The 27,663-nt window shown below is 43.8% G+C and overlaps 1 protein-coding gene across 2 annotated transcripts in view; it reads right to left on the bottom strand.

The window, feature by feature from the left end:
- The window catches only part of LOC124554923 (rapamycin-insensitive companion of mTOR), a 265,312-nt gene that overhangs the window by 54,883 nt on the left and 182,766 nt on the right, over positions 1-27,663 (bottom strand). For both annotated transcript variants that reach the window (XM_047128612.1, XM_047128613.1), the window contains one exon: positions 25,383-25,498. In XM_047128612.1, the coding sequence (XP_046984568.1) occupies positions 25,383-25,498 (116 nt within the window). The remainder of the gene's footprint in view (positions 1-25,382; positions 25,499-27,663) is intronic.

Genomic DNA, 27,663 nt, shown 5'->3' with positions numbered 1-27,663 from the left:
ATTGGTACAGCCAGAAAACACAAGTACAGATAAATGGCAGATGGTAACTAATTAACGAAATACTCCATCAGCACTGTAGTCAACAAAAATGTCAAGATGGTACACCGGTGTGCAAAACTTAAGACTGAATGTAGCTTTCACATGATGTGTCACTGCCAAGTAACATAGCTCGATGAAACTTGCACCAAACGAAGAAAGACTTGCTACACTATATTACAGAATGTAACTGAAGGAAATGTGCAATGAGGCAAACAGAAATGACACTTTTATTAAAAGACAATAATTACACTGAAGTCTGTGATATTTACGATGGTCCCTTGAACATTACAAACGGCAAGCCAAGACTCTTAATAGTGTGTGAGATTATCGTGGACACCAGTGTGTGCTCTGCAGCATGCTCCCATGCTGGTCACTGGTCACAAGTTTGGCACAGAGTTCTTGTGTTAGGGCAATCCATTCCTACGCCAGCATGACTGACAACTGCTGGATTGTCATTGGTGCATGCGGACGTGCTGCAGTACATCTCCCCAACACATCCTGCCGCACGTGTTCAATGGCATGCGATTCAGAAGAACAAATAGGCCAGTCCATTTGCCAGATATCCTCTCATTCCAAGGCCGCCTCCACCTGCGCAGTTCGATGCAGTTGCATAACATTTTGCCTCACAACACCATAATACCAGGACCACTCCAATGATCATGTTCGACAAGTTAGTCAGTCAGTCAGTTAATTACATGTTCCACAGACCTTTTGAACAGTTCTTTAATTAAAATGATGTGGAACAAGTCAGTTTGCAGCATATGCATAAATGTTTGGTGTTAACATAAATGAACAAGTTATTTTTTAATCCTACTAACACAACTACACTTACAAACTAGTTTTTTTTTCTTTTGCAGGTTACCAGTTTTTAAAGAGAAATTTGTCCATGAAATAGAAAGGGCTGTCCACAAGAAATGAATTCAGGTTGAATATAAAACTTGCTTTGCTACCTGTCAGACTTTCATGTTACTGGGAAAAATTATCTATAATTTTGTTGCTGCATACTGAACTCCTTTCTGTGCCACTGACAGCTTTAATAACAGGTAATAGACGTAATTTTTTCCTCAGGTATTGCAGGTGTGGACATCACCATTCTTCTCAAACTGTGATGGATTATTTTTGATAAATTTTATTAGTGAATGTGTTTGTTGTGATGGTGTAGTTAAAACACTTAACTCCTTGATGAGGTACCTACATGATGATTGCAGGTGAATAACACATATTATTCTTACTCCTTGTTTTTGTGCAATCAATATTTTCTTTCTAAGTGATGAGTTCTCAACAAAATTATTCTGTAAGTTGTTGTTGTTGTTGTTGTTGTTGTTGTTGTTGTTGTCTTCAGTCCAGAGACTGGTTTGATGCAACTCTACATGCTACTCTATCCTGTGCAAGGTTCTTCAACTATGAGTAACTACTGCAACCTACATCCTTCTGAATCTGCTTAGTGTATTCATCCCTTGGTCTCCCTCTACGATTTTTACCCTCCAAGCTTCCCTTCAACACTAAACCGGTGATCCCTTGATGCCTCAGAAAGTGTCCTACCAACCGATCCCTTCTTCCAGTCAAGTTGTGCTACAAATTCCTCTTCTCCCCCATTCTATTCAGTACCTCATCATTGGTTACATGATCTACCCATTTAATCTTCAGATTCTTCTGTAGCACCACATTTCGAAAGATCCTATTCTCTTCTTGTCTCAACTATTTATCATCTATGTTTCACTTCCATACATGGCTACACACCATACATATACTTTCAGAAACGACTTCCTGACACTTAAATCTACACTCAATGTTAACAAATCTCTCTTCTTCAGAAACGCTTTATTTGCCATTATCAGTCTACATTTTATATCCTCTCTACATCAACCATCATCAGTTATTTTGCTCTCCAAATAGCAAAACTTATTTACTACTTTAAGTGTTTCATTTCCTAATCTAATTCCCTCAGCATCACCCAATTTAATGCAACTACATTCCATTATCCTCCTTTTGCTTTTGTTGATGTTCACCTTATAGCCTGCTTTCAAGACACTGTCCATTCTGTTCAACTGCTCTTCCAGGTCCTTTGCTGTCTCTGACAGAATTACAATGTCATCGGCAAACCTCAAAGTTTTTATTTCTTCTCCATGGATTTTAATTCCTACTCTGAATTTTACTTTTGTTTCCTTCACTGCTTGCTCATTATACAGATTGAATAACATGATGGATAGGCTACAACCCTGTCTCATGTCCTTCCCAACCACAGCTTCCCGTTCATGCCCCTCAACTCTTATAACTGCCATCTGGTTTCTGTACAAATTGTAAATAGCCTTTCGCTCCCTGTATTTTACCCCTGCCACCTTCAGAATTTGAAAGAGAGTATTCCAGTCAACATTGTCAAAAGCTTTCCCTAAGTCTACAGATGCTAGAAAAGTTGGTTTGCCTTTCCTTAATCAACCTTCTAAGATAAGTCGTAGGGTTAGTATTGCCTCGCATGTTCCAACATTTCAACGGAATCCAAACTGATCTTCCCCAAGGTCGGCTTCTACCAGTTTTTCCATACGTCTGTACAGAATTCGTGTCAGTATTTTGCATCCATGACTTATTAAACTGATAGTTCAGTAATTTTCACACCTATCAACACCTGCTTTCTTTGGGATTGGAATTCTTATTTCTTCTTGAAGTCTGATGGTATTTCGCTTGTCTCATACATCTTGTTCACCAGATAGAAGAGTTTTGCCATGGTTGGCTCTCCCAAGGCTATCAGCAGTTCTAATGGAATGTTGTCTATGCCCGTAGCCTTGTTTTGACTTAGATCTTTCAGTGCTCTGTCAAATTCTTCATGCAATATCGTATCTCCCATTTCATCTTAATCTATGTCCTCTTCCATTTCCATAATATTACCCTCAAGTACATCACTCTTGTACAGACCCTCTATATACTCCTTCCACCTTTCCGCTTTCCCTTCTTTGCTTGGAAACAGTTTTTCACATGAGCTCTTGATATTCATACAGGTAGTTCTCTTTTTTCCAAAGGTCTCTTTAATTTTCCTGTTGGCTGTATTTATCTTACCCCTACTGGTATATGCTTCTACATCCTTACATTTGTCCTCTAGCCATCCCTGCTTAGTGATTTTGCATTTCCTGTCGATCTCATTTTTGAGACGTTTGTATTCCTTTGCTCCTGCTTCATCACTGCATTTTCATATTTTCTCCTTTCAATTAAATTCAGTCTCTTCTGTTACCCAAGGATTTCTACTAGCCCTCGTCTTTTTACCTACTTCATCCTCTGCTGCCTTCACTATTTCGCCTCTCAGAGGTACTCACCCTCCTCCTATGGTATTTCTTTCCTCTATTCTTGTCAATCGTTCCCTAATGCTCTCTCTGAAACTCTCTAGAACCTGTGGTTCTCTCAGTTTATCCATATCCAACCTTCTTAAAATGCCATCTTTTTGCACTTTCTTCAGTTTTAATCTACATTTCATAACCAATAAATTGTGGTTAGAGTCCACATCTGCCCCTGGATATGTCTTACAATCTGGTTCTTAAATCTCGGTCTAACCACTATACAGGGCTATTACAAATGATTGAAGCGATTTCATAAATTCACTGTAGCTCCATTCATTGACATACGGTCACGACACACTACAGATACGTAGAAAAACTCATAAAGTTTTGTTCGGCTGAAGCCGCACTTCAGGTTTCTGCCGCCAGAGCGCTCGAGAGCGCAGTGAGACAAAATGGCGACAGGAGCCGAGAAAGCGTATGTCGTGCTTGAAATGCACTCACATCAGTCAGTCATAACAGTGAAACGACACTTCAGGACGAAGTTCAACAAAGATCCACCAACTGCTAACTCCATTCGGCGATGGTATGAGCAGTTTAAAGCTTCTGGATGCCTCTGTAAGGGGAAATCAACGGGTCGGCCTGCAGTGAGCGAAGAAACGGTTGAACGCGTGCGGGCAAGTTTCACGTGTAGCCCGCGGAAGTCGACGAATAAAGCAAGCAGGGAGCTAAACGTACCACAGCCGACGGTTTGGAAAATCTTACGGAAAAGGCTAAAGCAGAAGCCTTACCGTTTACAATTGCTACAAGCCCTGACACCCAATGACAAAGTCAAACACTTTGAATTTTCGGCGCGGTTGCAACAGCTCATGGAAGAGGATGCGTTCAGTGCGAAACTTGTTTTCAGTGATGAAGCAACATTTTTTCTTAATGGTGAAGTGAATCTGGGCGGTAGAGAATCCTCACACATTCGTGCAACAAATTCGCAATTCACCAAAAGTTAACGTGTTTTGTGCAATCTCACAGTTTAAAGTTTATGGCCCCTTTTTCTTCTGAGAAAAAAAACGTTACAGGACACGTGTATCTGGACATGCTGGAAAATTGGCTCATGCCACAACTGGAGACCGACAGCGCCGACTTCATCTTTCAACAGGATGGTGCTCCACTGCACTTCCATCATGATGTTCGGCATTTCTTAAACAGGAGATTGGAAAACCGATGGATCGGTCGTGGTGGAGATCATGATCAGCAATTCATGTCATGGCCTCCACGCTCTCCCAACTTAACCCCATGCGATTCCTTTCTGTGGGGTTATGTGAAAGATTCAGTGTTTAAACCACCTCTACCAAGAAACGTGCCAGAACTGTGAGCTAGCATCAACGATGCTTTCAAACTCATTGATGGGGACATGCTGCACCGAGTGTGGGAGGAACTTGATTATCGGTTTGATGTCTGCCAAATCACTAAAGGGGCACATATCGAACATTTGTGAATGCTTAAAAAAACTTTTTGGGTTTTTGTATGTGTGTGCAAAGCATTGGGAAAATATCTCAAATAATAAAGTTATTGTAGAGCTGTGAAATCGCTTCAATCATTTGTAGTAACCCTGTATAATCTATCTGAAATCTTCCAGTGTCTCCAGGCCTCTTCCATGTATACAACCTTCTGTCATGGTTCTTAAACCAAGCTATGATTTAGTATGCCCTGTTCAAAATTCTACCAGGTGGCTTCCTCTTTCATTCCATATTCACCTACTACTTTTCCTTGTCTTCCTTTCCCTACTATCGAATTCTAGTTCCCCATGACTATTAAACTTTCGTCTCCCTTCACTATGTGAATAATTTCTTTTATCGCATCACACATTTCTTCAATATCTTCATCATCTGCAGAGCTAGTTGGCATATAAACTTGTGCCACTGTGGTAGGTGTGGGCTTCGTGTCTGTCTTGGCTACAATAATGCGTTCACTATGCTGTTCGTAGTAGCTTACCTGTGCTCCTATTTTTTTTATTCATTACTAAACCTACTCCTGCATTATCCCTATTTGATTTTGTATTTATAACCCTGTATTGACCTGACCATTGGTCTTGTTCCTCCTGCCACCAAACTTCACTAATTCCCACTATATCTAACTTTAACCTATCCATTTCTATTTTTAAATTTTTTAACCTACCTACTAGATTAAGAAATCTGACATTCCATGCTCTGATCCAAAGAATGTCAGTTTTCTTTCTCCTGGTGACTGCGTCCTCCTGAGTAGTCCCCACCCGGAGATCTGAATGAGGGACTATTTAACCTCCGGAATATTTTACCCAAGAGGATGCCATCATCATTTAACCATACAGTGAAGCTGCATGCCCTTGGGAAAAATTATGGCTGTAGTTTCCCCTTGCTTTCAGCTATTCACAGTACCAGCACAGCAAGGCCGTTTTGGTTAATGTTACAAGGCCAGATCAGTCAATCATCCATACTGTTGGCCCTGCAACTACTGAAAAGGCTGCTGCCCCTCTTCAGGAACCACACGTTTGGCTGGCCTCTCAACATATACCCCTCTGTTGTAGTTGCACCAGCAGTACAGCTATCTGTATCGCTGAGGCACACAAGCCTCCCCACCAACGGCAAGGTCAAGGGTTCATGGGGGGCTGTACAACATTATTGAGTAGAAATATGCAAAATATGCCTGCAGATTGATACAAGACTAGCAATTACACTAAGAGCAAAAGTAGCCAAACTTGACTTTTGAGAAGCTTGTTAATACGCTTCTTACAGTTCAAGTTTTCACCAACTTGTAGACCCACAAATCTGGAGCATTCTATCGTATTTAGTGATTCCTGTCCATGCACTACCAAAATTGTTGGTATGATTCTATTTATTGTACAGAATTGAATGTAGTGTGTTTTCTAACAACTGGGAGAGTCTATTTTCAGAGAAAATTTTAGTGGTCTTATAAAAAACATCATTAACAATCTTTTCCACTGGTTTCTTTCTAGTAGTACCTATTGTAACACTATCATCTGCAAAAAGTAACAATTCTGCTTGTTGAATGTTAAGTAGAAGGTCATTCAAGGACCCATAATTGAACCCTGTTGCACTCACTTTGTGATATCTCCCCAATCAATAAAATTTTCTACCTTTCCAACATTGTTTGAATTATTCAGCACAACATTTTGTATTCTGTTTGTTAAGTATGATTCAAACCAGTTGTGTACGAAGCCACGAATTCCACAAAACTTAAGTTTTGCTAAGAATGTACTATGATCTACAAATTCAAACACCTTGGAAAGATTGCAAAAAAAGTACCCACTGCTGATATTTTATTATTTAAGAATTGTAATACTTGGTGAGCGAATGTAAGACCAGCATTCTCAGTCTAGCAACCCTTCTGGAATCCAAAATGTGATATGCTAAGTAATTTCTAGTTAAATGTGAGACTATTCTGGAGTACATTACTATTTAGAATATTTTTGCAAAAGACATCAGTACAGAAATTGGGTGATGCATTACATATATCACCAAGAACATTAGTTATCAAGCTAGAGCAACTTTTCAGAATTCTGTTTGAAAGTCCATCAACACCATACAAGCTTTCATTTTTTAGAATTTTTATAATTCTACTATTTGCAGTGAAGGATGTTGGTGTTACATCTAGTTTCTTGAAGTTTTGTGCAATGATATTTTTAATATAGTCTCTTACTTATTCAATTGAACAATTTAATCCTATTTTTGCTGTTACATTTAGAAAGGGATTGTAAAAAGAAATTGGAACAGGTGAATTGTCAGTCACGACATCATAATTTAATTCAATTGTTATGGTATCTAATACCCTCACAAGCTGTCCTGTCTCCCATTTGACAATATCCCATGCAGTTTTAACCTAATTTTCTCGATTATTTATTTCTGGCAGAACATGCATACTTTTGGAGATTTTCATAACTTCTCTTAAAAGACTACAGAATTTTTTGTAGTATGCATGTAACATTGTATCTTGACTTATTTTGTCCTTCATACAAACTTCCCTCTTCCTATTACACGAGATTTTAATTCCCCTAGTTATCGACCATAGCTCGTGTGTTTTAATGAATTTTCTGGATAACCTTTTCGGAAAGCTACTTCAAATACTGGCACTGTTATATCCTGAAACTGGTGTGTGTGCACTGAGGATGGTGTAACCATACATGCATGTTTAAATCCATCACCAACTGTATCACAGTGGGCTGGCTGCTGGTGGCCATCTGTGGGAGGTGTGCCTGTGGTGAGGTCTCCCTGTGCCGTCTACTGGCGACTCACGCATATACAGCCACAGAGCAGTGCTAGCCGAGTTATCTTGTGCATCTTGCCAGTGAGCCATTCATGTTAGTGTATTGTGTCTTGTTACGTAGGGATCCACAAGAGTCTGTTTTCAGTTGTAACTGAGTGCTTCATGCATACAGCCATATTTGGGTTACTTTGGACAGGTCTCATGTATTCTGTAGTTGGTATACAATTGACAGCACATTTGGATCGGTTTCGGTGTGTGCAATATTTATGTGCAGTTTGTTCATTATGGCCGCCATGCTACCAGCCCTGTTTGAACAGCTTGCTTCAGCTGTGACCACCTTGTCGGCTTCCATTAACAGACAGGGTACTGCTCCGCCAACCCATCCACCTGCATTCCTTCCTACAATGATTCAGCTGAGGATTGAGAAGATTATGAAAAAAGACTCAGACAGCATTTTTTGGCTTTCAGAGTGACACACACACTCATGGACTCCACCGAAGGTGTATCACTTACTGTGTCGACTTGCCCCTTTACAAGAACCAGCAGCTCATACTTTTGATCACATGTGCAGTTCACTGTCCAACTACTATCACCAACTAATGCATGTCATAGTGGCGCGAGTTGAATTCTACCGATCCCACAAGAAACCAAACCAGCCATCCAGGGGCTGGCCAGCCAAACTTCACACTCTTAGCTGGAAGTGTCAATTCGTTACTGATGCCCATAATGACTCTTATGCATGCTGTATAGTGCAAACCACAATTATCCCTTTAGCTCTGGACAAAGAAATGTGCCAGAAGCCCATTGGCAGAAATTTTGCAAATAGCACCATCTTTTGAAGTTCCTCGGGTAGTGGGTGACCAAACCGAAGCTTGAGGCGATGTAGCAGTAGTGTCACAAAATATGCCCACTAGGACGACAGATAGCTCCCACGAGGCAGCGGCAGTGGCAGTGGTAAACAAACGTTCGGCACGCCCTAAGCACTGGGCTACTTGCCATGCTTTCTGGGAGACAGTCCACATCGCCTCCGCCGACAGTTGCTCAGGATATGGACGTGGACGTAAACTGTGTGACTCCAATGCTTGTGACTTCTCCCAAGTTGTTAATCGAGTTAAGTGTTTTTCACCAAGTGATCCGGCTACAGAATGACACTGGTACTGCAGTGACATTACTGAATTCTCAAACCTATGCGAATTTAGGCTCACCGCTGTTGACATCGGTCACGTGGAAGCTTGTCAGTTATTACAAAAGAACACTGCACTGGTGGGACAATTTACGGCATCTGACTCTTACTTTTAATTGGAAACACTGTGTGAGGAGTTTTCAAACTTTTTTTGGAAGGTATGGCATGTGCTACGAATTTTACTGTGCACATATCTTTGAAGCCCACAGTTCGGACCCATTTATGTTGTGCACATCCTATTCCTATCATCCTGAAAGCCAAGTGGTATTAGAATTGGACAGGGGTGGTGCATCCTGTTATGGCTACCGAATGGTCATCTCCGCTGGTTGCAGTTTGGAAACCATTGGGGAAACTTCACCTCTGTAGCGACTTCAGTACTAGTGTCAATGCGCAGTCAATCGTGGATATGTATCCTCTTCCATGCCAGGTGGAACTGTTGGCAAAAATATCGAGTGGCCAATTGTTTTCCAAAATCAATTTGTCTGAAGCACACGTGCAAGTTCCTGTGGATGAAGAGTCTCAGTGAGTTCTGGTTTTGAATACTCTGTTGGTAGTCATTTCCACCGCATTATGGCATGAGGTTCTATGCCTTCTCCAGCAGGGTCATTGGAGAGTTTCACGCACTAAACTGTTAGCTAAGAGACGTGTTTTGGCCAGGGATTGATGGTGAAAGTGTCTGTTTCATCGCAGCTTGTGAGCAGTGTGCTGGACAACAGGTAGTTCCCAGGGTGTCCCTGTCCCACTGGGCCGTTCCACACCAGCCATGGGAACACATTAATGTAGACTTTGCCAGTCTCTTCTTCAACTCCTACTGGCTCTTGGTTGTGGATGCATTTTCATGGTTTCCTTATATTTTCTGGTGGGCGTTGATGTCAGCTAAGGTCACAATTCATATGCTGTTAAGGGTTTCTTTCTATTGAGAGATTGCCTTGTACTTTAAGATTCTGGTAATGGGGCTCAGTTCACATTTCGCACAATTTTCAATTTTTTTTTTCTCGTCATGGAATTCTTCATGTTAGAGCTCCGCCATTCCATACTCAATCAAATGGCGGGACAGAACGACTAGTGCATATGTTCATGTCCCAAATGAGAAAGTCTGTTGTGAATTCTCCTGTGGTTGATGCCCTTCTCCATTTCCTGAGCACCTGTCACTTCACGCTATGGGGGAGCTGAACCCAGCCGAGATGCTTCATGGCTGGCAGCCACACATGCTTCTCCACCTTCTGCAGCCTATGCAGCAGCTGCTGCAGACCAATTCCCGTGGCCTCTTTGTGTATGGATCACCAGTGTGGGCATGAGAGTTTGGTTGCTGGCCCAAGTGGATACCAACTACTGTTGTCTGCCACTGGGGACGCCATCTGTGAGACTTCGATACAGTTGATGGGCTGGTGACGTCCCACCTTGATCAGTTGCACCCCCATTCGCCGCCAGAAGCTACTGGTTCGTGCATGCAGCCCCCATCGACGTAGCCCATTGGCTGCCTACTCCATGTGTGGCATGCTGGGGTTTCAGCTTCTGGTGCCGTGTGCTGGCCTGTCTCCAGCCTCGGGTCTGTTGCTGCAGCCTGCTGTGCTTGTCAGGCTGCCTGCACTGGACCCCCCTCCATTGTCACATCAGCCTTCATTGACGGAGGGTCCAGCCCTGCTGCCCTAACACTGGGACCTGCCTGCTGATGACGACGATGAGATGGTGATGGCACCCTCCTTTTTGTGCTGTGATTGGGCACCATGTAGGCCCACCACCTTCAGGCTAGCCTGCATCCCTGCACGTTGTAGCCTTATGCTCTGGTGTCCACCCGGCACATTGTCCCACCATCTCCGTTGGCACCGGCTGCAGCTGCTTCAACCCAGATGGATGTATGTCTCAACAGGCCACCAGTGTCTCCTCCGTCGCCCGGGCATCTATTTCTCATGATGGAGAGGTGTGTTATATCCCGCGACTAGTGTGTGTGCTCCAAGGGTGCTGTTACTGCTCAAGTGTGCTTGAATTGGTCACCAACTGTATCAAAATGTGCCAGTCACTGGAGGATGCCTGTTGGAAGTTTGCACACGGTTAGGATTCCACTGCGCCATCTACCAGTGACTCGTGCATATATATGCACAGAACAGTGCTAACTGGGTTCTCGTGTGTGTACTGCTAATGTGCCATTCATTTCAGTGTAGTGTGTCTTGTTACGTGGGGATCCACAAAGTCTGTTTTCTGTTGTAATTGAATGCTTCATGAATAAAGCCATCTTTGGGTTACACACATAAAAAAAAATTGGAATACCACAGAGTTTGCTGCAACGACTTCTTACGGTACACCTATTGAGGTTTGCTCAATACCTAATTAACAAAATAAACATGATTCCTTCTGACAACAAGAACGATTTTGGTTGGTTAAAAACAAATCATTACAAAAAAAAAAGCAGGCTCTCTCATAAGTGTACACCCTGTAAACAAAACAGTGAAAATCTTTATCTCATGGGGATGGATTATAAGTCTTTAGTAGTGAGTATGTCCTCCCCGCACACAGATGAGTTATTCCACTCTGTGAGGAATGCTCTGGATGAGACCATCAAGTTTATCTTGGGGTACGAGGTCCCATTCTTCAATCACAGCTACAGTAAAATCCTGAAGATTGTCATGCAGATTCAGACGCTGTGCAATGGCCATCTTGAACAGGTACCATGCATGCTCAATTCCAGTCATATCTGGGGACTATGCTGTCCAATGTATTCGGTTGATATTGCATCTTTTAAGATACCAAGACATTGCTAGAGCACGGTGCAGTCTTGCATTGTCATCGACTAGGATGAAGTTGTCACCAACATCACGTCTGTTGACCTTACAATCATTTGTAGGACCTCTTGGGGCTATCAGACACCAGTCAAATTGATGTAGATGTGGGTTACAGAGGTCCACTGTCCTATCATTATTGCCGTCCAGATCATTACACTTTCACCTGCAAACGGATGGACTTCCTGAACGTATTGGCATTCCTGGTGTGCAAACCTAACACATATAGTATCCAGTCACAAACTAGTCAGCAGACAAGACACTACTCCATTTTGCAATAGTCTAGTGTTTATGTACAAGAGCCCCAGAACTTTGACTGTTTCAGTTCTGTTGGTTCAATGCCAAACTTCTCATTGGTCTTCTGAAATGATCACCCTAATGTAATATCACATGCACTGTTTGGTCTGAGATATGAATCCATGTTGCCTGGGAGAAGTAATTACCTGTACTTATGGCAGTTGATGTTGGGTACCTACCAGCTAATATTTGGAGGAAATGATCCTGCATTTTGGAAAGACCTATGATGTGCAGCAACATATATGCTGCATATTTTGATATTACGAAAGTATGAATTAAAATGCCACCAAAAAGCAAGTTAGTTTCTGGAGCATTGAAATCGAGATTGCATTGCCCTTTTGTAAGCCAACCATACCTCATGCCAACTGATCTCGCCAGCTGATGACAGCAGATTCAGAGCATAGGACACGTGTTGTAGTCAGTCAATAGCAAGATCATTGTTAAGTAGTGCGAACACACAAAGAGGAAAAGTTAATGGTTTACAGTAATATACATAGTGTAGCTGCAGGAAAAACCAAGCGTTCACATATAATATTCGTCTTTAAGATTAGTAAGCTACAAAATTCGCAGTACTGTTAGAAAGAGATTTGTTTTAGCAGATGCCAGACAACGCCAGGAAACAGGCATTATTGTGAGTGCACAGCTGCGGTGATGTAGGAAGCCTGCATGTTTGTATGTATAAAGCATTAAGAGACCTTACATTACGCCATAAAAGAAACAGGATATCAAAGGAGACTCCAAGAGCAGTGGAATTTTGTAAGCCTACTAAAATACATAATTAGGCTTGCAGTGCACATTGGTTTGTCCAGATTCACAATGAAGTAGGTGCCACATGATATTAAGCCTTTCAGAGTGGATTTTGGGGAACCAGTTTTCTCACGGTAACAGTACTACATTGTCTCATGTTTGGTTCTTTATTATGGCATAATGTCACACATGCCAGAAGATAAAAATGTGCATTTGAAATTTAGTGGACAGTTGAGATTAGCCAATATTGTGGAATGAAACTGTTTGTTTCACGCAAATTAACTGCCTCTGCAGAAAAGATTAATAAAAGCCAAATTTCTTTAGCAGAGTGACAAAAATAAGTTCATTGTTCTGCAAGGTGATTAATGCTTGACTGCCAAAAATGTCAAAATAAAATAAAATCATAAAACTTAAACTAATAATATATTTTTGCCTTCTGTAATCATGTGAATGATTTAAATTCACTTGATAGCTCCCGGCCACAGAAATCTGTTTGGTTTTCATTTGACATGGGAGCTATAAACAAAGAGGAAACAGCAAAATCACATAATGTAAACACGAATCACGTGGAGACTACCCCACTCCCCACTACAACTCAGACAACTCTGTGCATGCTTGAAACTGGCATCTAGAATAAGAAAAATTTTTCTCGTTAGCATCTGGCTGCTTGCTGCTACTGCCGATACAGCTAACAGCCATACCTCAAGTAGCCAGAAGCGGGAGAAGGAACTGTTCATACATGAGTCAACTATGCATGTGCATGCGCTCACTGGTGACTGCTCAAACAAACCAAATGTAAACAGTTTTGATATCACGCTCATAGAAAGCAATTTACTGATACAAAGTATTGCGTAGTCTTTACCCTACGACCTCTGACATATTTTTGCTGTTTGCAGATGCTTGTGCATGCACAGTGTTTTGTTGTTGTAAATGGCGCATTTCCCATGCAACTACAGTTTTTTTTAAAAATTATTCTCTCTTTTATGTTTTATTGCTGCAGTATTATTCTCCAGTAGCACGATACAGTAACATTCTTGGCTCAAGTATCAGTTCTTACCAGTCAAAACTACAAAAATTTAACTGAAAACTAAAACAATGAAAAATTCCTGTAATTCTGAAAAATTCCCGGGTTTTTCCCAGTTTTCTCACAGATGAAAAAATTACCACGATTTTCACCGGTTCTCCCAGGTCGTATACACCCTGACATTCTGTTCCAATAGTGGCACACATCGACACGAGCCTGCATTTCCTGTGGAGTAAGCAGTCGCAGTATCCATCATGTACACGCCGTAGACATTTGCAAAAATTCTTTTAAAATTGTAAGAGTTCTCCCAACTGTTAACCCAAGGATGTGTGCAAGCTGTCTCACAGTGACACATGTCATCACAAATAATTTCACCTGCTCTGTTGATCGTTGTTTCTGTTACAGCAGTAACATGTGCACCTGCTCCTCCCAGCAATTCAGCATCTTCCCAGCCATTTTTGAAAGCATGACGCCAATGGAAACATGCTTGATGAGATACTTCAGAGCTTACATAAGCTCCCTTCAGGTCGTTGTACGTTCAGGTAGCATTTTTCTTCTAGGGAACACAAAACTTTATAGCACAATGCTGTCCATGAAAATCACCCATGACAATGTTTATAGAGCTGATTATGAAACACGTTCACTCTCACAAGCTGCCATCACTCATTAGAGTACGTAATTCAACAGCGCATGGACAGGAGTTGCAAGCAGTCATTCAAGTATGGAGAAAAATTCGGTACCAGTCTTCCTTGAACATCCTTTGTATATTGTGGTCCCGTTCTGTTCCAATTTCTTTCAAGACTGTCTGTCTACAATCTGACTAACTTAAAAAATGTGCCTCTCTGACTCCAATAATCACACAAACTTTGTTTGTGTGCTTGTGGCCCCCTTACACTTTCTGCAAGATGGTTGGTTGGTTTAAAAGGGTGGGGGGGAGGGGTGGGGGGGGGGGAGGGAGGGACCAAACTGTGAGGTCATCAGTCCCTTGTTCTTAGTAGTACAATTACCCAAGGGAAAGAATAAAACAAAGAAAATGTACAGCACAGCAATAGGAACAAGGAAGAATCAGGAGAACAACAGGACAACAAACACTACAATGGACAAAACAGGACAAGAAAACCCCAGTGAGACACAAGAAACAGGAGAGGAGATTAAAAATAAGAAAGCAGATTAATATGGCTGGCTGACCATGAGAACAAAAAAGGTGAAGCCAGCCATTCTGTAACACATTAAAACCTTCACCCTAAAAGCCCTAGGGTGGAGGACACAGACAGACAAAGGAAATTAGCTAAAACTCAGATCAAATGATAAAACCCACCCTCATGAATAAAACGTAAAACTAAAGCTGCTGTTGAGGCATTGTCACCCAACACTGAAGGTAGGGTGCTGGGAAAGTTATAAGTCCGGCGCAGAGTGGCTAAAAGTGGGCAATCCAGCAAGAGGTGGACGACTGTCATTTGGGAGCCACAGCAAAACTGAGGTGGGTCCTCGCGATGCAGGAGGTAACCATGTGTGAGCCATGTATGGCCAATGCGGAGTAGACAAAGGACAACTAATTCCCTGGGAGAAGCCCACAGGGAAGACTTCCACACATTCGCAGTCTCCTTAATGACACAGTTTGTTGTGCATACTGTTATGCCACTCCCTCTCCCAAAGCCGAAAAACCTTGCAGTGTAAGACAGAACACAGGTCAGTTTCAGAGATGCCCATCTCCAGGAGCGGTTTCTGCGTAACCTATTTGGCCAGCCTGTCAGCAAGTTCATTGCCTGGGATTCCGACGTGTCCTGGGGTCCACATAAACACCACTGAATGACTAGACCATTCCAAGGAATAGATGGACTCCTGACTGTTCACTACCAAAAGATGGCATGGGCAGCACTCATCGATAGCTTGTAAGCTGCTCAGGGAGTCAGAACAGAGAAGAAACGACTCACCAGAACAGGAAAAGATGTACTGGAGTGCACGAGATATGGCCACAAGCTCTGCAGTGAATACACTGCGGCCAGCGGGCAAGGAATGCTGTTCAATATGGCCTCTGTAGACATAGACAAAGCCAACATTACCATCAGCCATCAAGCCGTCAGTGTAAACAACTTCAGAGCCCCGGAAAACGTCAAGAATCGAGAGGAAATGACAGCGTAGAGCAGTGGGGTTAACAGAGTCCTTAGCGCCACGCAAAAGGTCCAGACGAAGTTTCGGCTGAGGTGTATGTGAATGGAGCTCAAGTAGAGGTGGTAAAGGGAAGGATTCCAGTTCTGAGAGAAGGGATCGCACACGAACCGCAATCATGAGCCCTGACCTGGGCTGCCGACGTGGGAGATGAACTGCCTTGGGAGAGAAAAGGAGACGATAATTTGGATGCTCAGGAGAACTACGAATCTGTGCAACGTAACTGGCGAGCAGTTGTACACGTTGGATCCACAATGGAGGGAATCTGGCCTCCACCAGGAGACTGGACACCGGACTCGTTCTAAAAGCTCCTGTCGCTAGGCGAACGCCACAGTGGTGCACTGGGTCAAGTAAATGCAACGCTGAGGGTGCCACCGAACTGTAAACCATACTCCCATAGTGGAGGCGGAATTGAACAAGGGCTCTATAGAGCTGCAACAGCGTAGAGCAATCTGCACCCCAGTTGGTGTTGCTCAGGCAGAAGAGAGCACTGAGGTGCTGCCAGTACTACCGTTCAAGCTGACGAAGGTGAGGTAGCCAAGTCAATCGGGCGTCAGAAACAAGTCCTAAGAATCTCCACTACAGTGAGTGGGTCATCATTAAGATAAAGTTCAGGGTCCGGATGAAAGGTATGACGCCGACAGAAGTGCATGACACATGACTTCGTGGCTGAAAACTGGAAGCCTGGGCTAGAGATCACAACTGTGCCTTGTGAGTGGCTCCCTGTAGGCACTGCTCAGCAACACCAGTACTGGAGGAGCAGAAGTCATCCGCATACAGAGAAGGTGAGACTGATGGCCCTACAGCTGCCGCTAGGCTGTTGATGGCCCCTAGAAATAGAGATACACTCAATACGGAACCCTGCAGAATGCCATTTTCCTGAATACGGGGGGAACAATGGGAGTCACCAACTTGGGCACAGAAAGTACGGAGCGATAGGAAGTTTGGATAAAAATCGGAAGCAGGCCCCGAAGACCCCACTCACACAATGTGGCAATGATATGATGTTGCCAGGTCATGTCGTATGCTTTACGTAAGTCAAAAAAGAGGGCAACCAGATGTTGGTGTCTGGGAAAGTCTGTTCAGATGGCAGACTCGAGGGACACAAGACTATCATTGTTAGAGTGACCCTGGCAGAAGCCACCCTGACATGGAGCCAGAAGGCCATGTGACTCCAGGACCCAACCCAACCGCCGACACACCATACGTTCCAGCAGAAAGTTGGGGAGGGTGATGAGCCGATAGCTATCCACATCAAGTGGATTTTTACCAGGTTTTAGCACCAAAATGATGGTGCTCTCCTGCCATTACGATGGAAAGACACCATCGCACCAGACCTGGTTGAAGATGAGGAGGAGATATCATTTGTAGTCAGACGAGAGATTTTTCATCTGACTGTGCATCCAATCCGGCCCAGGAGCTGTGTTGGGGCAATATGCAAGGGCACTGCAGAGCTCCCACTCTGTTAATGGGGTGCTATAGGGTTCACTGTGGCATGTAGTGAACAAGAGTACTTTCCTTTCCTTCTGCCATTTGAGGGTGAGAAAGGCTGGGGGGTAGTTCTTCAACGCAGAGGCTCGAGCATAGTGCTCGGCTATCGTGTTTGCGTCAGTAGAGAGCACGCCATTGATGTCAACTCCAGGGACACCTGTTGGGGTTTGGTACCCAAAAAGACGTCTGATCTTTGTGCAGACTTGGGAAGGTGATATATGGCACCCAATGGTTGATACGTACCTCTCCCAGAACTCCTGTTTCCGTTGTTTTATAAGCAGGCGAATGCGGGCACAGAGCCGCTGAAAGGGTATTAGGTGCTCTAGGCAAGGGTGCTGCTTGCATTGCTGTAGGGCTCGCTGATTATCTTTAATTGCCTCATCGACTTCTGGCAACCACTAAGGGACTGTCTTTCATTGGGGGCACCCTAGAGAACGAGGGATCGCGTTTTCCGCCACAGAAATTATCACTGTAGTGACCTGCTCAAATACAACATCAACGGCACCATGTGGGGGAGATTCAACGATGACAGCAGAGGTGAAGGCTACCCAGTCTGCCCCGTTTAAAGCCCATCTCGGTAAGCGTCCATGGGCATGATGCCGGGGAGTGACGGAAGATGGGGAAGTGGTCACTATCATACAGGTCATCATGTGCTCTCCAGTGAATAGTTGGGAGGACTCCTGTTCTGCAAATTGATAAATCAATGTCCGAGTAACTACCATGAGCCATGTCCGAGTAACTACCATGAGCCATGCTGAAATGTGTGGCAGCCCCAGTATTTAAGAGGCAGAGATCAAGTTGGGACAGTAAATTTTCACCATCTCTGCCATGGCCAGTAAGCATGGTGCTACCCCACAAGGGGTTATGGGTGTTGATCAATTAGTGCAGCCAATATGTTCATGGAGGGAGATTACATTGCAGACAGTTATTTCCTGTGTTGCCGATATTCTGACAGCCACAGCTTCAAGAGGAGTTTGAAGGGGCACAGGTTCACTACATACTGAGTACAGGAGATAAACACAATTCACTATGGTTCTTGTAATATCGCCTGTAGCCATGAAGGGCAGGGGTCTGCATTGCCAGGAACCAGTTTTCTGGAGGGCAATGCAGATAGAAGGTGTAAAGCTTAACAGTTGCCGTAGCTCATCCAAGTGGCGGAAAAAACTGCTGCAATTCCACTGGAGGATGACATGATCGTGAGACTGGGAAGGCATGAAACACTCAATGAGGTAGTCTATGCCTCAGGGCCACCTGCTGCCACGGACTTATTTCCTGAACAGACTGTATCCATTGTGCCTGAGGGTCTGGCGAGATCTAAGTCTTCAGCAGACGCCAGAATCTTCACCTCACCCTCAAACGCACAGCTTGTAGGCAGCAGTGGTGTAGGTGCCACCGCAATTCCCTTCGTCTTGGGGGGGTCTTCTTTCTGGATTTCTCTTGCTGATACTTGGGTTTCTCTGGCTGGGAAGTACAGCGGGAAGACATATGGCCGAACTTCCACCACTTAAAGCACTGCGTTGGGGGAGGGTTCTTTTTTTTTCTTTGGTGGGGGTGGGGTTTAGGGAGCAAAACATCAAAGGTCATAAACGCCAGTATAGAACCATAGAATGCTGGGACCGCGAGAGTAAAAGAGCGTTTCGAGGTCCAATGCAGAAAGGAAGAAAAAACAAATCTAAAACGTCATGACGTTACGGAAGAGTATCTAAAAGACGTCAAGAAGACACCGGAGTCACCAGGTAGAAATCAGATCTCTTTTGTGATATTACTGCTTTTTAAAAAACTTAAAACATGAGCCACAGATAAGACGTCATCCGCTAAAATGTCCGGCAAAGCGCGCGGCAGCCCGACCCTGAGATGTAAGTGGCTAAAATAGGCGCAGAGGATCAGGAAATGTATGATAGTTAATGGCTGGCTACAGAAAGGACAGCTGGGTGCAGGGTCGCCACTCAACAAGTGGCGGCGACTAAAGCGGCAGTGCCCTATTCGCAAACGAGCTAACATTACTTCCTCACAGCGAGACAGCTCGTCTCCGAGCACTGATTGCATCGCGGCATGCCTCAGTCCACCGAGGGATCGGAATAGGTAAAGTGAAGATGAAGTGCGAGGAATGAAACGTTTTGCGGCGGTAAGAATAACGTTGGTAAGGTAGTCTACCTGGTCGCCACAATTGGGGATATGTTGTGGAAGTCGCGGAGTAAGAGTAAAACCTCCAGTCGGCCTTAGAAAGGTTTGACTTCTCTGAGTTTGTTCCCATGAAAGGAGTACCAATGGTCATGCCAAAGTGATGTGATATGCCGAGAGAGAGAATTACGAATATCTTGCGAGGAAACAGAGTAAGAGGCGGGCCAACCGAGATGGACTGCAGCCTTGGCTGCAGCATCAGCAGCGTCATTCCCAGGCACACCAACATGGCCAGGAACCCACATGAACATCACTTGAGCTCTCCCATCCAGGAACAAATGGAGGAAGTCCTGGATTCATCGAACAATGGCGTGGACTGGATATGGATCATCCAGACTCTGAAGGGCACTGAGGGAGTCAGGGCAGATCACACAGCGAGTGAGCTGGTGCCTCCAGATGTAGTGAACAGCCTGATAGAGGGCAAAGAGCTCTGTGGTAAAAATTGTGCACTGGTTGAGAAGCTGGTATTGAAACTTATGTCATTTTCCAAAGCTGTTTCACAGAGGAAGACTGCACTGTAGTTCCTTCTCTAGATTTTCGCACAGATGACAAAATGGTAGATATCGAAATAGATGACAGAGGGATAGAGAAACAATTAAAATCGCTCAAAAGAGGAAAGGCCTCTGGACCTGATGGGATACCAGTTTGATCTTACACAGAACACGTGAAGGAACTTGCCCCCTTCTTGCAGTGGTGTACCATAGGTCTCTAGAAGAACATAGCGTTCCAAAAGATTGGAAAAGGGCACAAGTCATCCACATTTTCAAGAAGGGACGTCGAACATATGTGCAGAACTATAGACCTATATCACTAACGTTGATCAGTTGTAGAATTTTAGAACTCGTATTATGTTGAGTACAATGACTTTTCTGGAGACTAGAAATCTACTCTGTAGGAATCAGCATGGGTTTCAAAAAAGACAATCGTGTGAAACCCAGCTCGCGCTATTCGTCCACGAGACTCAGAGAGCCATAGACACGGGTTCCCAGGTAGATGCTGTGTTTCTTGACTTCTGCAAGGCGTTTGATACAGTTCCCCACAGTCGTTTAATTAACAAAGTAAGAGCATATGGACTACCAGACCAATTGTGTGATTGGATTGAAGAGTTCCTAGATAACAGAACGCAGCACGTCATTCTCAAAGGAGAGAAGTCTTCCGAAGTAAGAGTGATTTCAGGTGTGTCACAGGGGAGTGTCGTAGGACCGTTCCTATACACAATATATATTAATGACCTTGTGGATAACATCGGAAGTCCACTGAGGCTTTTTGCAGTTGATGCTGTCGTATATTGAGAGGTTGTAACAATGGAAAATTGTACTGAAATTCAGGAGGATCTGCAACAAATTGACGCATGGTGCAAGGAATGGCAATTGAATCTCAATGTAGACAAGTGTAATGTGCTACGAATACATAGAAAGAAAGATTCTTTATCATTTAGCTACAACATAGCAGGTCAGCAACTGGAAGCAGTTAATTCCATAAATTATCTGGGGGTAGACATTAGGAGTGATTTAAAAGGGAATGAGCACATAAAATCAGTCATCGATAAAGCAGATGCCAGACTGAGATTCATTGGAAGAAACCTAAGGAAATGCAGTCCGAAAACAAAGGAAGTAGGTTACAGTACACTTGATCGCCCACTGCTTGAATACTGCTCATCAGTGCGGGATCCGTACCAGATAGTAATGATAGAAGATATAGAGAAGAGCCAACAGAGAGCAGCGTGCTTTGTTACTGGATCATTTAGTAATCGCAAAAGCTTTACTGAGATGATAGATAAACTCCAGGGCAAGACTCCGCATGAGAGATGCTCAGTACAGGCTTTTGTTGAAGTTTCAAGAACATACCATCACTGAGGAGTCAAGCAGTATATTGCTCCCTCCTACATATATCTCGCGAAGAGACCATGAGGATAAAACTAGAAAGATTAGAGCCCACGCAGAGGCATACAGACAATCTTTCTTTCCACAAACTATACGAGACTGGACTAGAAGGGAGAACCGATAGAAGTACTCAAGGTACCCTCCACCACACACCGTCAGGTGGCTTGCAGAGTACAGATGTATACACTATCCGCATGTTGTGAGCGAAGTTCAAGAAATTTGCAGCGATAGGTCAGCTCGGGAGTTGAATCCTTCGGGAATGAGCTGAGGTCAAAATGAACACAAACCGGTGCCTGAAGCCAAGGTTGTGAAGGGCTCTCACCCATTTGGAAAGTGGCAGGAAGTCTGAACTGCAGCTGCTGAAGCAGGTGATGAAAGTTGATGCCGGGAGGCCACAGAGAAGAAACGTATATCTCGTATTGGCAGTCAAGAATGTCATCAAACGTGGGTCAAAGGTTGGGTGGCCTGGCAGGGAAGAAAGCCGACATGCATACCTACTGAGTAGAATGTCCTGCCGGTATGACCATGGTAGTTCACCGGCTTCTGCATTTAGACTCTCAACTGGGCTAGTACGGAAGGCACCAGTGGCAAGATGGAAACCCAAATGGTGGATTGTATTTAGACAGTGTAAGATAGATGGCCATGCAGAGGAGTAGACAATGCATCCATAATCCAACTTGGAGCGGACAAGAGATCGATAGAGGTGGAGGAGGACAGTCCGGTCAGCTCCCCAAGAGGTACCACTCAATACACGAAGGACACTGAGGGACCGGGTGCAGTGTGCCCTAAGAACTTTGTTGCACCCACGAATGGGAGAGTATTTTGGCTGAGTCATAAGGACGCTGGAAGAAACGCCTTGTACTGCCAGAAGTTGACGCAAACTGATTTGGTAGCAGAAAAGTGGAAACCATTTGTGACACTCCACAAATAGAGACGGTCCAGACAACACTGAAGACAGCGTTGCAGGAGACACGTCCACTGGGAGCTGCAATAAATAGCAAAGTCGTCAACGGAGAGAGAGCCGCAAATGCCAGCTGGAAGGCAGTCCATAATTGGGTTGAGGACAACAGTCAGTACGCAGCCCTGAGGCACCCTGTTCTCCTGTGAAAAGGTGTGGGATAAGGAGGAGCCCACACGTACCCAGAAAACTCATTCCGTAAAAATTCCCGGATGAAAGTGAGAAGACGAATGCGAAGGCCCATATGTGCATAGTAAGTAAAATGCCTGTCCGCCAACAAGTATCGTAGGCTTTCTCCAAATCAAAGAACACAGCCTCATAGTAAAAGGAGTATTGTATCACCCTCAATTCAAAGAGATGAAAGAGATTGCATGAGCCTCCTCCACTTGTTTCCGAGGAAGGAAGGCACGATGGTAGTGGCTGGAGCTTGAAACCTCTGCAAAGTACCAGCCCAAAGAGTCGGAAACATCTACAGGGTCGACTACATTTCCTGCCACAGTCACACCAGGGACCAGGGAATGGGCGGAGTACCAGAAAGCCGGCGCACGCCGGGGTAAAGGGGCTAAAACTGTTGAACGAGCTGGTGAAGGAAACCCAGCATGCTTTCTTGCGTTGCTTGATAGTGCAACGGCACTGCGCACATAGTAGCTTGTAGCGGATGCAGTTCGTTAACGTAGGATGATGGTGAAAGACGCGAAGCGCACATCGTCAAGTACGAATCACATTGCCACACTCCACAGTCCACCACGGGACCGGGACCCGATGAGTCGAAGTAGTAATACGAGGGATAGAGGATTAAGCAGCCAAGAGAATAACATCCACGAGGTGCTCGACCTGATCATCACAGCTGGGAAACGGCCGTTCATCAAAGACTGCCAAGGAGGAACAGAGCCTCCAGTCAGCAAGAGAGAATTTCCAATGAGTGGGCTGCTATGGCAGGGTATGACTGTACAGGCGAGTCACACAAGGGAAGCAGTCACTCAGGTAAGTATCGGAAAGAGTACATCACTCGAGACGTCGAGCGAGCTGGACAGAGCATATCAAGAGGTCTAAGTGGGAATAAGTGTGCGTGGAATCAGAGAGAAACATGGCTTCGCCGTTGTTAAGGCACACAAGATTAAGATGATTAAGAAGATCCGCCAAAAGAGAACCTCTTGGGCAGGCGACAGGCGAGCCCCACAGAGGATGATGGGCATTGGTGTCACTGAGGAGCAGGAAGGGTGGAGGAAGCTGAGTAACAAGCTGCGACAGGTCTGCTCTAATGATAGCAGAAGACGACGGGATATAAATGGTGCAGAGGGAAACGGTAAAGTCGGGAAGGAAAACATGGGCAGCAACTGCTTGCAGGTGGGTGTGCAAGGGGATAGGATGATGACCAACATAATCTCGTAGAAGCAGTACAACCCCACCATGAGCAGGAATCCCCACCGTAAGGAGAAGGTCCATCCAGAGCGAAGTAAAATGGAAAAGAGCAAAATGGTCTTGAGGACGTAGCTTGGTTTCTTGGAGACAAACAAGTGGACACTGCGATCACAGGAGCAGCTGGAGGTACGCCCTGTTAGACCGAAGGCCACGGATATTCCATTGTAAAAGAGGCATAAAATTTAGAAACACTGAATAAGAAACACTCACCTCGACGGCCGCTTAGGGTGAGCCATTGAGGGAGGATGGCCACTGGAATCCACAGGTGGAGGATCTTCGTCCATCAACTCAGCAGGATCAATTGAGCTTCCCCGGTGTCAGTCAGTTGCAAAGGACTGATGAGTCAAAAACGGCTGACGAGTCGGAGAGGGGGAAGACTGTTTGTCTTTGGATGATTGTTTTGACTTTTGGTGATTTGCAGAAGAGCCAGATGGCTGCGGCCTCGAGGTATTCAAGAAATCTTCCTGGGAATAATCCTCTTTGAATTGACGGTTCACTGGCTGCGTTGCAACCGTATTCACCAGGGAGGGCGAAGAGCAGGTAGCAGAATCTACAGCCCAGGAATGTAAACACCCCACAAATATTCACTGAACTTAATTTTAAATCACAGAATGCATGAAGGGAATGAAAATTAAGAAAGTATGATATTTTTAGCAAAAATATCAGACAGACACTATCCAGAAATTTTAGAAAGCACTGGAATGTATTCAATACAACAGGTAGCATTCAGCAACCGCTGATGCTGATGCTAATGCTAATGTCAGTGTGTTTGGAGAGTGCAACCGTCTGCCACAACTGCAAGCTACTAACTGTATCTAGATGCATTTCATACCCTAATGTGGCACCAGGTGGAAAAGCATAACGCAGCCAGGAACATTGTTGAACATGATCGTTTCGTTGGTCCAGTTGTTACGATGTGGGGAGGAATAAGTTGGATGGGTGTACTGGCCGCCAAATCACTGAACAAAGTACACACACTGGTCAACATTATTGTCACACTGTACTTCTTCCCCATATGCACCTTTCCAGGTGCGCGTTCTGTCCCGACTTCATTTGTATGGATGGCAATGCACAAACACATCGAACTGTGTAGATGGAGCAGCTCTTGGAATGAACAGATATTCAACGAATAGACTGGCCTGCCTGTTCCCCAGACGTAAACCCCACTGAGTGCATGTGGGATATTTTGGGGAGATGAACTGCAGCCAGTCCACATGCACCAATGACCATTCAGAAGTTGTCAACAGCACTGGTGGAGGAATGGAATGCCTTACCACAAGAACTCCTTACCAAACTTGTGGCCACCATGAGAGCACACTGCAGAGCTTGCTTGCCATCCATGGTGTTCATACAATCTATTAAGAACCAACTCCCACCTTTTGTAAGTTCTGGGAACCATCATAAATTGCACTGGCTTCGGTGTAACTAATGTCTTTCAATAAAAGTGATATTTCTGTTTGTCTAATTGCATATTTATTTCAATTACCTTCTGTACTACACTTAATCAGTTCTTTCTATGTATGGTCCAAGTTTCATAGAACCACGTTACAGTAGTGACACATCATGCGAAAGTTACTTTCATCCTTAAGTTTTGCACAACAGTGTATTTTTAACATTTCTATACTAAAATGTACTAACCATTGTCTTCAATGATGGTATTAACAGTTAGCCTAAATGTACTGTCAAATTACCTTGTGTAGAATGCTTTCGGTAGCTTATATGGCTATTTCTCCGTTGCTGATTGCTTGATTTAAGTGTATTTAGTGAAGTGGAACTGGGTATTGGACTCAGCTTTTGAACACGATCACTGTAACAAAAAAGGTTGACACATCAGAAAAGGGAAAAATAAGTTGTATGCTGTGATTGACACAGAATGTTGAGTTAAGCATTATGACTATAGTCACATATGTGTAAATTCTGCTTGACATAAAAGTTAACAACACAAATATGAAGTTTTCGTTATATTTATCATTTCTTCACCAACTACATAAAGAAGTTAACTTAGGGAGTCATTGATTGTTTCAATATCGATTCTTGTTATATTACATGAGTCACAATGGCAGTCTATATTAACTTACTGGAGATATAATATTCCCATTTACCATATTTACCCAATTATATGGTGCCCCAGTCAGTAGTTGATCACCACCCGGTAGTTTATCAGTTTCATTCTAATCTTTAAATTTTAAGAGTTGGTGGCACTGGCACATTTAAAAATGTAGGAGAATATAAAGAACCTACATTGGCAAACCTGTATCTTCTATTGTTACAACATTTGGAGAGAACTGATATCTTTGAGAAAATCTTTCCTTTTGTGCTGTGCTGAAAAGTGCTGAGTCAGAGCGTCAAGACTAACTGTAAGGTAGGTTACAGTGATACAAGTACCAAATACTGAAATGTGATGAACTATTTTAAGAGATAACTCATTATGAATGATTAATGGTATCATTTATCACATAGGAAGTGTGAAATATTGCTTCATTGATGTATAACGGGGTACATCAACTACCAGAGTGCATAAAAGCATTTTTTCCAGTAGTTGGTCATACTGATCAATTACTGGTACTTTTTAGAATGTTTTCACAAGTTGCTTTTAACCATGGACCATGTAGGCATTACTTTCTTCTGACCCATACTGATGGAAATTGGAAATTTGAAATTTATATGGCCCCCCGGTAATTGATCAGGGCAATCACCGCTGGTGTACATATGGTCAACCAACAATTATTGTGACATACAGATAAAATCTGTATTAGTCATTATGACGAGAGCTGCAAAAGAATTTGGTATTCTATTTAATATGCTAAATAATAAAATCAAAGGAAAAGCACCTATGGAGCATAAGATGTGACCAGGTTCAACTTTGACAGAGGATGAAGAGAATTTATTGGTTAACTGGATCCATGCCAACACTAAAAAAGGCTTTCCAATCAAGTGAAGGATGCTGTACGAAACTGTGAGTGACATTGTTTTGGCAGATGGAAGACTTATACTATTCAGAGATGAGAGACGTGGTGAGAAAAGGGTTTAAGTCATGAAATGTCACCCTGATGTATTAGAACAGCATGCTGAGAGCATAAATACTGCTAGAGCAGCTGTTACTGAGGAAAATGTCAGGCAGCAGTTCAATCAACTTCATCAGCATCTTCAACAGGGTAAAAATTAGGACATTTTAAATTTATAATAGAGATGAAACAGGATTTGAAACATGCCCTAAAAGCAGAAATGTGCTGGGTCCGATTTCTTTTGACAGTCTGTATGAAGTCAAAAGTGGCATTGAAAAGGAGGTCATTACTGTAAAGGTGAATTGCAATGCTGCTGGAGACACTGTACCCCCAATGGTTGTATTTCCACTACAGAAAATTTCAAGGGACACACCTGAGAATTTGAACAGTGAATAGGGCACTGGGAAGTCAAAACAGAGTTGGGTGAAAGGGGCCCTCTACTTTGAATATGCTGTCAACATTTTCCTTCTGCGGCTGGAGAGAGGGAGAAAGGGAGAGAGGGAGAGAGGGAGAGAGGGAGAGAGGGGGAGAGGGGGGGGGGAGAGGGAGAGAGGGGGGGGGGGGAGAGAGAGAGAGAGAGAGAGAGAGAGAGAGAGAGAGAGAGAGAGAGAGAGAGTCACATTTCCTGTCATTTTATTGGTAAATGGGTACAAATCCCATGCAGCATATAAAGTCACTACGTTTTGTGCCGACAATGGGATAATACAATTTGTGCTGTATCCAAAGGCGACTCGTGCACTTCAACCAGCTGATGAGGCAATATTTCGACCCCTGAAATCTGGATGGACAGATGCTGTATGTAACTGGAAACACAAAACTGGCAACAAAGCTGTAACAAAAACAGTATTTGTCCCATTGCTTGAGACTATCTTCAATGAAAAGGCTACTCCTGAAACAGTGAAAAACAGTTTCATGAAGTGTGGTCTTTTCTCTTATGATCCTGATGCAGTGGACTATGCTAGACATA

Source organism: Schistocerca americana, chromosome X, assembly GCF_021461395.2.
Source record: "Schistocerca americana isolate TAMUIC-IGC-003095 chromosome X, iqSchAmer2.1, whole genome shotgun sequence".
Lineage (NCBI taxonomy): Eukaryota > Metazoa > Arthropoda > Insecta > Orthoptera > Acrididae > Schistocerca > Schistocerca americana.
The sequence above is the reverse complement of the archived record's forward strand: the minus strand, read 5'-3'. Positions and strand labels throughout refer to the sequence as shown.